Source organism: Stegostoma tigrinum, chromosome 5 (genome assembly GCF_030684315.1).
Source record: "Stegostoma tigrinum isolate sSteTig4 chromosome 5, sSteTig4.hap1, whole genome shotgun sequence".
Taxonomy (NCBI): Eukaryota; Metazoa; Chordata; class Chondrichthyes; order Orectolobiformes; family Stegostomatidae; genus Stegostoma; species Stegostoma tigrinum.
Genome location: NC_081358.1, coordinates 19292810 through 19302994, shown reverse-complemented (window position 1 = coordinate 19302994; position 10185 = coordinate 19292810). Strand labels below are relative to the sequence as shown.

General features: G+C 44.7%; 1 protein-coding gene across 1 annotated transcript in view; it reads left to right on the top strand.

Annotated features, from left to right (window-relative positions):
* The first annotated feature begins 5644 nt into the window (after nucleotides 1-5644).
* Nucleotides 5645-10185, top strand: part of ebag9 (estrogen receptor binding site associated antigen 9) — a 26037-nt gene continuing 21496 nt past the window's right edge. Inside the window, exon 1 of the mRNA XM_048529944.2 lies at nucleotides 5645-5953. Within this exon, the coding sequence (XP_048385901.1) occupies nucleotides 5871-5953 (83 nt within the window). The 5' untranslated portion in view covers nucleotides 5645-5870. The remainder of the gene's footprint in view (nucleotides 5954-10185) is intronic.

The following is a 10185-nucleotide window of genomic DNA, read 5'->3' as shown; positions in this document are numbered from 1 at the left end:
ACTATTATCACCATAATTTTTTCCAGCAAGACCACGGGAGCAAAAATCCCAAAGAAATGTGGATGTTGAAAATCAGAAACAAAAACAGAAATCACTAACAAAATTCAATAGGTCTGGTAGCATCTGTGGAGACAAAGCAGAGTTAATGTTGCAGCTCCAGTGACTCTTCTTGTGAAACATGCAGATCATGGAAGCACTTCGGAATATATTTATTCCAGTTCAGATGCAAGGTCTGCATTCTTATTACAGTTTACCAGAATATACTTCAAGTAGCAAACTATCCACACAAAATTATGGTGGAAAGTGTGACAGAACTACTCAAGGGAATCCTCCAGTGGTATTTTAGGCATTGTGTTTTTAGACAAGGTCTACAGTTGACAAATGAGCAGTTGACGAGATCCGGACATGAATTAGCTGTTATTTTTGTCACAACATCACTCCATTATCTTTGAATGAATAAAGAGGCATAGTAGGTGGTTTCTACAATTATTCAAGAAGAATAAAGACTAATCTTACACTAATAATCCTATAGATCATCATCACTACAGAATGGATTATCATTGGCTGAGTTATTGATGTTTAGGTGATTGAGAACACAACTTCTACCTGTTTCAGCCAAAAATCATGGCGATCATAACAGAATGAAAAAGCATAAAGAACAGCAAAGACATCCAGCTAGAAATGTTAATAAAAGGTACAGAAGATGAGAGTCAGTAGAGCTACAGTCTGGGAAGTGTATGAATAAAACATTAACAAAAGAATGGAATGATCATTGAAACATATAATAGCTGAGGTTACACATAGTTGAAACAAATCATAGGATAATAGCAAGAAATTGCAATACTATTTTTAAGAAGAAACTTATATAAATGTGGAACCCTTTCTCAGATAAAGATAAAGGGAGCTCTACAACCACTTAGGAAGACTTAGATAAGGAAGAGTGCAAAATGTCATAGAATTCAGAATGAAAGCAGAAACAGGTCAGGGGGACAGGTCATGGCTCCTGGAAGACTAACTCTGTGAAGTCTGAGACTTTGAAGGGTGAGGATATGTTCACAAGGGGTGATGACATTGGGGAGGTGTGATGTGAATAATGAGATAGGAGGATACATAACGATGCTGATGCATAATGATATAAATAATGAAGTGTGTCATATAATTACATTGAGAGCACTGGAAAAGAGCAGGAACTCCACAGTCTTGAAATAATGTCTATATATACTAAACTGAAAATCAAGAAGTTTTACAGAATGTGCATTAGACACAAAACAAAGTACTTGGAAAACTAAAATTAGAACTCATACATGTGATAAAGCTCTCTGCTGAGCATCATGTGGAAAGTATTTGTCCATGTTGCCCAAATCAGATTGAATATCTTTGCTGAAAACATTTATCCTGAAGTTCAGCATTGTTTTAGAGCTGGAATATTTACATTCAATATGATAGTCAATCAAGCACATGAATGAGAAATGCCATGATCAAAGGAGAGCTGTATGTTGCTCTCAAAGTACTCGAACATTTGAGCAGAAGCAGTCTGTTTAACCAGCTGGAGAAACCACAACAAGCCAACACTGGAACCCCTTGAGGCCCAGTGGGGTCAAACAGGGTTGAGGTCTGGCAGTGACAACCTTTAGCACATTCTTCGAGATGTTGCTATCCTGTGCTTTAGTTCTTCAAAGGGTATCTACCGACACAAGGCTGATGGTAAGTGCCCACAGAAACAATTAGCTGATCCCCTGTGTATAATGCCGCCCCAAAAACCTTCGTAGTCCCAATCCCTGTATTGCCCAACCTTCTGTATGTCCCCACCTGCTGTATAACCCCAAGTGTCTATACCTCACACTTCTATAACCCAACACCAGTACATCTCCAACACCCTCCCACTACTGTACAGGCCCCACCCCCTTTATATTCCACTCTCCCTGTAAAAACTTCACCCTATATAAGCCCCAGCCCCTCTTTAACCCTATCCCTCTACTCCCCCATCCCCTTTAAGGATCCCACTCCACCTATATAACCACTCCCTCTCAAACCACACACATCTTCTTCACCAAACCCCTTGCATTAATCCCACCCCTCTACATCCCCAACTCCTGTTGAAATTCTACCACATCTATGTTTCCAGCCCCTGTATACACTTCATTTTTGTAAACTCCACCCCTTTCATAAACCCAAGGTAGACAAACAGGAGGCTGGAAGAACACAGCAAGCCAGGCAGCATCTGGAGGAAAGGAGCAGTCAATGTTTCTCAGGGCTGAATGCGGGGTTTGGGGGAGATGCAGATAAAGTTGGGGCGGCGAAAGGGTGGAGGCGGAATGGTGGTGATAGGTGACACTGGTGGTAAGTACAACCTTGTGGTCAAAGGGAAGGATGAATCCGGTTGGTGGCTGGGAGAGTCAGAAGGTGGAATGGAAGAGAGGTGGTGGGGCTGGAAGGGGAGGTAGGGGATGGGTGGGCGGGTTATTTGAAATTGGAGAATTCAACGTCAAGTCCTCCGGGCTGTTAGGTGCCCAGGTGGAAGATGAAGTGTTGTTCTTTAAGTTTATGTACCGAATCACTGCGACAACGGAGGAGGCAGATAACAGAAATGTCAGAGGGGTAGTGGGGCATGGAGATGAAATGGGCAGCGAATGGGAGGTTGGGTTAGCCATTATGGGCCAAGCAGAGATGCGCGTTGAAATGGTTAGGCTAGTCTACATTTGGTCTCACTGACATGGACAGCACCACATCGGCAGCACCGGCTGCAACTGACTAGATTCAATTCTCTCCCCTCCTCGGTCCACCACTCCCCACCTTCACCCGGGACACAAACCACACATTCCACCTCTTTAATAACTTCAAGTTCTTTGGCCTCCAGCAATTCATTTTTACTATGGACATTAAATCCCTGTACACATCCATATTCCACAAGGAGGGCGTACAGACCCTCAGTTTTTCCTTCTTTAACAGACTCATCTAGTTCCTCCCTCCACACCCCAACTCAGTCCCATACCACCTCTGCCTTGCTGAACTTATCCTCAACAACTTTTCCTTTAATTCTTCCCAATTTCTCCAAATACAAGCGGTTGCCATGGGCAATCACGTGGGCCCCAGCTATGCTTGGCTGTTTGTCAGTTATGTCAGTCTCTCTTCAGTACATACACTGGTACTGTTCTCTAACTCTTCCGCCATTATATTGATGAATGCATCAGTGCTTCATCCTGCACCCAGGCTAAACTGGAGCAGTTCATCGACTTTGCTAATAACTTACACCCCGCCCTCAAATTCACTTTGTCTATCTTAAGACACATCCCTCCCCTTTCTTGACCTCTCCATTTCCACTTCTGGTGACAGCTTACGTACCGACATTTACTATAAACTCACAGACTCCCATAGCTACCTAGACTACATCTCCACCCACCCTGTATCCTGCAAAAACTCCATCCCATTTTCCCAATTCCTCCGTCTCCCTCACATCTGATCTGACGAGGAGATGTTCCACTCCCAAACATCCCGGATGCCCGCCTTTCTCAAACAACGTTCGTTTCCCCTGTCATCCAGACAGCCCTCCACCTCGCCTCCTCCATTCCTCGCTCCACAGCTCTTAACCAGCATCCCCTCCAACCACAATAAAGGATAGGCTAGCCCTTTTCCTCACTTTCCACCCCACCAGCCTCTGCATCAACATATCCTCAAACACTTCCGCCAACTCCAATTAGACCCCAGTACCCAGAACACCTTCCACTTCCCATCCCCACTGCTTAGTTCGTGCCAAACTCCCCACCGACTGCAAGCCCCACACACCCGGAGCCCGATGCCTTCCCCTGTAACCGTAAGAGATGCAACACCTGCCCACACACCACCTCTCTCACCTCCATTCAAGGCCCTAAAAATCCTTCCAGAGCTTCACCTGCAACTCCTCCAACTTAGTCTATTGTATCCGGTGCTCCCGACATGGTCTACATCGATGAGACCAAATATCGACTAGGTGACTGTTTCACTGAGCAACTCTGCTACCCCTGCAACAGCCAACCTAATGTCCTAGTCATCACCCATTTCAACACCAAGTCCTCCGCTCGGTTCGCAACAAACAACTGCACCTCCCAGTCGCGAACCATTTCAACTCCCCCGTCCCATTCCTCAGACGACATGTCCATCATGGGCCTCCTGCAGTGCCACAATGATGCCACCCGAAGGTTGCAGGAACAGCAACTCATATTCCGCTTGGGAACCCTGCAGCCCAATGCTATCAATGTGGACTTCACAAGCTTCAAAATCTCCCCTTCCCCACTGCATCCCAAAACCAGCCCAGTTCGTCCCCTCCCCCCACTGCATCACATAACCAGCCCAGCCTGTCTCTGCTTCCCTCACCTGTTCTTCCTCTCACCTATCCCTTCCTCCCACCTCAAGCCATACCTCCATTTCCTACCTACCACCTCATCCTGCCTCCTTGACCTGTCCATCTTCCCTGGACTGACCTATCCCCTCCCTACCTCCTCACCTATACTCTCCTCTCTACCTATCTTGTTTTCTCTCCATCTTCAGTTCACCTCCCCCTCTCTCCCTATTTATTCCAGTTCCCTCTCCCCATCCCCCTCTCTGATGAAGGGTCTAGGCCCGAAATGTCAGCTTTTGTGCTCCTGAGATGCTGCTTGGCCTGCTGTGTTCATCCAGCTCGACACTTTGTTGTCTTGGATTCTCCAGCATCTGCAGTTCCCATTATCACTCACTCAACACCACGTCCTGTTCACCCTCCAACATGCCTATCCTAGGCCTTCTCTAGTGTTGCAGTGACTCAGAATACAAATTTGAAGAATAACAATTTATCTTTCACCAAGGCACTCTACAGCCCAGAGAACTCAACACTTGAGTTCTCCAATTTCAAATAACCTTCCCACCCATTCCCTACCTCCCCTTCCAGCCCCACCTCCTCCTCCATTCCATTCCAACTTCAGACCCTCCCTTCCAGCCACCAATCAAAAACATTCCTCCCATCAACCAAACAGGTCACACCGACCACAAGTGTCCACCTATCACCACCATTCCACCCCCTTTATAATCCCCACCCTGTACATTCACACTATAACCCCACAGTCTTTATAATCCCCACCCTGTAACCCCATCGCCTTTATTAACCCCACCCCCCCCTTTATAAATCCCATGCCCTTGCCCCACACCCTCACAACCCCCACCCTGTAACCCTACCCTCTTCATAAAACCCACACCCTTCCCCCCCCACATCGTGCAACCCTACCTCCTTTACAAACCACACACTCTTTTAACCTCCACCCCGTAACCCTACCCACTTCATAAACCCCACACCGTGTAACCCTACCCCATTATAAACCCCACCCTCGTTTAACTCCCGCACCCTTATTAACCCCACCCCCTTTATTAATCCGCACCCTGTAATTTCACAGTATAACTCCACACCCTTTGAAAACCCCTCCCCCAGTCCAACATCTCCATTACCACTACAAGCCCCACTCCCATTATAAACACCACCCCCTACATCGATCCATTTTCACCCCTAACCTGTCCCCTTCCACCCCCATGGCGTTGCCCTTGAACCCACCGCGGTGTGACGCAGGCACGTTGACCTTTCCCTGACGTTTCGGGGGTCTATGGGGGGTGGGGGAAGATAATCATTTCCGGGTCGGGCTGGGGTGGTGCGGGTTGAGCGCATGCGCGGTCCTTACCGGTTGGGTTTGGGGCGGCCCGTGGCTGTGCCCGGGCTCTGATCTGTGAGTGGTGGTACCGGTGGAGGCGGCGGCGGCGGCTGCTCGTGTTTAATTTAATGGTCGGCCTCGTGGTGGTTGAGGTGGCGGGGTTGAGAGAGATAGCCAGTGGAGCTGCCTTGTGTTGTGCTCTCTCCCCTATCCCCGGTGGCCATGGCCATCAGTCAGTTGCGATCACTCAGAGTGTGTACATGTTTGGTATGGCTGCTGTCCCTGTTCAAGAGACTCATCTGCAGGTATAGTATGTACTGGTGGCCTTCTTTACTTACTGGCTTACTGTCATGAACTGTCTGCAGGTTGTTGTAGCTTTAAAATCAAGAATGTGAACAGAGCAATATTAACTTTGTTCCAACAGTTTCGTCCTTTACATTTGGAATTACCCACCCCCTATCAGTTACCTATTATATCGGTGCATTTTTTGAGTATTTTTCCTGTCTGCGTTATAACATTGCTATTTTTCAACCTCCTGCTCTTAGATACTGTGACTCGTGGTGCTGTTAATGCCTGCAGACTTTGAGTGCAAGGAGCAATTCTGCCACCTAATGTGGAACCTCATTTACTTTCTCCTTTTAAAACTGTCTGGATCAAAGATTAGTGATGGTGGGAACTGCAGATGCTGGAGAATCCAAGATGATAAAATGTGAGGCTGGATGAACACAGCAGGCCCAGCAGCATTGTGCTCCTGAGATGCTACTGGGCCTGCTATGTTCATCCAGCCTCACATTTTATTATCTTGGATCAAAGATTATCCTGTTTGTCAATTTAAGAAACAAATGGAAACAATCTTGGATGAGAGAATATAGAAATGTAGGAGCTGGGGTAGACCAATTTAGATGCCTCTTAAATGTGTATTTAGACTTTAAACTGCACAGCTGAAATGTTGAGCCCTGAAATTCAAGACATTCAAATTCAAAAGTGTAACTGGAAAAGGTGCTCTCAGTATGGAAATTAAATAATTGCATCCAGTGCTGGTTTAAAAACAAAACTGCGGAAATGTTCAAGGACAATATGCATCTTTGAGAGTGCCCATTATTTATAATTGTTGGCTATTAATGTCCTCAAATCTTTGGGTTCTTATGAATTAGTTTATATATGGTAGTGCTGTAAACCAATCCCAAGGTATTTCACAGAAACGGTAGCATGCAGAAATTGACTTAGTCGTAGAAGAAAATATTAGGATAAATAACCAGAAATTTGAACAAGAGTAGTTGTCAAGGAATGTCTTTTGTCAAAGAGAGTGGTCAGGAAGAAATTCTGGCATTTAGGGACAAACAGCTGAAACCATATTGCCAATGGTGTTATCATTTAAAAGGACATGTTCAGGCAATTACATGACTATGAAGAGGTGAAAGCATACAGGATTTTGAAACACAGATGTAAGTTTTTAATTTGAGGTGTAGTTAAAACAGGAAGTGATGTAATCAATAGATACAGATGAGGGCTGCAGTGATTAGTACAAGTTAACACACAGAGTTTTGTATCAACTCAAGTTTGTCAAGGCTGCCTGGAAGAAGGTCAACTGTAGAAGTAACAATGGCATGAATGCGAGTTTGAGACAGGGCAGGAGACAGGTGATGGCGGTGACGGTTTCAAAGCCAGGTGGCTGTTTTTTTTACTGCAAGAGTATTTTTGAATAGCCCTGAAAATTTAATTTGAACAAAAGCCATTGATGAGTTGAATATTGGGGTCATAAGTAGATGAGACTTCTGATGCAAGATGCTGTCCGGCTGAGAGGGCGGCCATGACCAGGATTGTACATGGTCAGCTCAAGTTATGAGTTTGGTTAGCAAATGTAAAAATTGCATGGGATTTGTGTGCATGTGAAGTCACTGCCACATGAAGGTGAAGAAATATTAAAGCAGGTGTCTTGATAAATATTTGTTCGATTGTTGCTGTGCACTGACCTCCAGTTTTTGACATTACCAGTAGTTATCTAAGGGTTGTAAAATGAGTATTCACATTGCAGCTTGCACATCAGGAGATATATTCCACTGTTCTCAACCTGATATTTGAATGTAATTGAATTATCCATGTGCCAGCAGTTTTTCATAAATTTCCTGACATTTTCTTTAAATTAAACATGACTGTAAGATTCCAGCTGAGAAATCTTTTTTCATAAAAAGCTGTAACAGCTTTTTGTGTCTGTCTGTGTGTGTGTTTTTGATTGTGGGCTGAATTAAAACTGACTCTTCTCAAAAAAAAAAGGAATGAGTTGTATGTGAAAATAGGAGGTGTGGTTAGTAAGTTTGCAGATGACACCAAAATTGGTGCAGTACTGGACAGCCCAAAAGGTTATTTCCAGATAGGCCTTTGATTCGATAGGCAAATGGGCCAAGGAGTAGCAGATGGAGTCTAATTTAGATAAATGTGAGGTGCTGCGTTTTGCTAAGGCAAATCAGAGCAGGACATACACTTAGTGGTAAGGTCCTGTGGAGTGTTGCTAAACAAAGGGGACCTTGGAGTGCAGGTTCTTAATTCATAGAATGTGGAGCCACAGGTAGACAAGGTTGTGAAGAAGGCATTTTGTATGCTTGCGTTTATTGGTAATTGCATTGAGTATAGGAGTTGGGAGGCCGTGTTGTGGCTGTACAGTGTATTGGTTAGGCAACGTTTGGAATAGTGTTCAGTTCTGGTCTCCCTGCTATAGGAAGGTAGTGGTGAAACTTGAAGGGCTTCAGAAAAGATTTGAGAATGTTGCCAGATTTAGAGGTTTTAAGCTATTGGGACAGACTAAGTAGGCTGGGGCTACTTTCTCAGGTGTTGGAAACTGAAGGAGTGAGTTTATCAAGGTTTATAAAATCATGATGGGCATGGAAAGGATGAATAGCTGAGGGCTTTTTCACCTGGGTAGGAGAGTCTAAAACTAGAGAGCATAGGTTTATACATAGGATTGTGCGTGAATGGAATGAGCTGCCAGACGAGATGGTGGAAGTTGGTACAATTACAACATTTAAGAGGTATCTAGATGGATATATGAATCGGAAGGGTTTAGAAGGTTATGCGTCAAATGTTTGCAAATGGGACTAAATTATTTAGAATATCTGATCAGCATGAACAAGTCAGTCTGAATGGTCTCTTTCCATGTTGTACATCTGTCTCTATGATTTTGGTAAGGATTGCTGCTCTTTTAAAATTAAGTTACCTGACACTCATTGTAAGCACTATCTGTACTCTGTCCTAGCAGTGGCTGCTGTTTTGACATGCTGTTTAGACGTGCTAGAGCCAGGAGCTGGATACGATGGGAGATTCAGCTTGGCAACAGACATTTACTGCCCTGGGGAATGGTAATTGGTTTTGATGACAAATGCCTTTTGCTTGCCAGCAACTGTGATTGGCTACCAGGTGGTTAAACAGCTGTGGCTATGAATATTTAGGTCTGAAGCCCTCAAACCTTTGGAAAATAAAGAACTGTCCTTTTTCTCAGTAGTAAAAATCAGCTACAGCCTGAATAAAGCCAGTTTTGTTTTAAACTCCCCCTCATCATTTGCTTTTAGCTGTGGCTTCTTAACAATAAGCCAGAGATTTTCCAAATGTGAACCAGTCACTCTTTGTCTCCTGCAAGCAAGTGAAAATACCTGGAGAAAACCGATCAAGAAGCAGCTAGTCCAGACAAGTAAGAAGAATTACCTCAATGAATCCTTGCAGCGTGGATGTTTGAAATGCTTTCTTAGTCTTTCCCTATACCGATAACACCCATGTTTTTGTGCATGTGTAGAGGAGTTTTGAATGGGTTAGTTTTAACCAGCAGAGTTAGGACATAGAACATAGAATAATACAGTGCAGAACAGGCCCTTCGGCCCTTGATGTTGCGCCGACCTGTGAACTAATCTAAGCCCATCCTCCTACACTATCCTATCATCATCCATATACTTATCCAAGGACTGTTTAAATGCCCCTAATGTGGCTGAGTTAACACATTAGCAGGCAGGGCGTTCCATGTCCTTACCACTCTGAGTAAAGAACCTGCCTCTGTCATCTTAAATCTATCACCCCTCAATTTGTAGCTATGCCCCCTCGTACAAGCTGACGTCATCATCTTCGGAAAAAGACTCTCACGGTCCACCCTATCTAATCCTCTGATCATCTTGTATGTCTCTATTAAATCCCCTCTTAGCCGCCTTCTCTCCAGTGAGAACAGACCCAAGTCCCTCAGCCTTTCTTCATAAGACCTTCGCTCCAGGCCAGGCAGCATCTTGGTAAATCTCCTCTGCACCTTTTCCAATGCTTCCACATCCTTCCTGTAATGGGGCGACAAGAACTGTACACAGTATTCCAAATGAGGCCGCACTAGCGTTTTGTACAGTTGCAGCATGACAGCGCGGCTCCAGAGCTCAATCCCTCTACCAATAAAACCTAACACACCGTAAGCTGCCTTTAACAGCACTATCAACCTGGGTAACAACTTTCAGGGATCTATGTACATGGACACCAAGATCCCCCTGTAGACAATTCATAGTTATTTACCTGT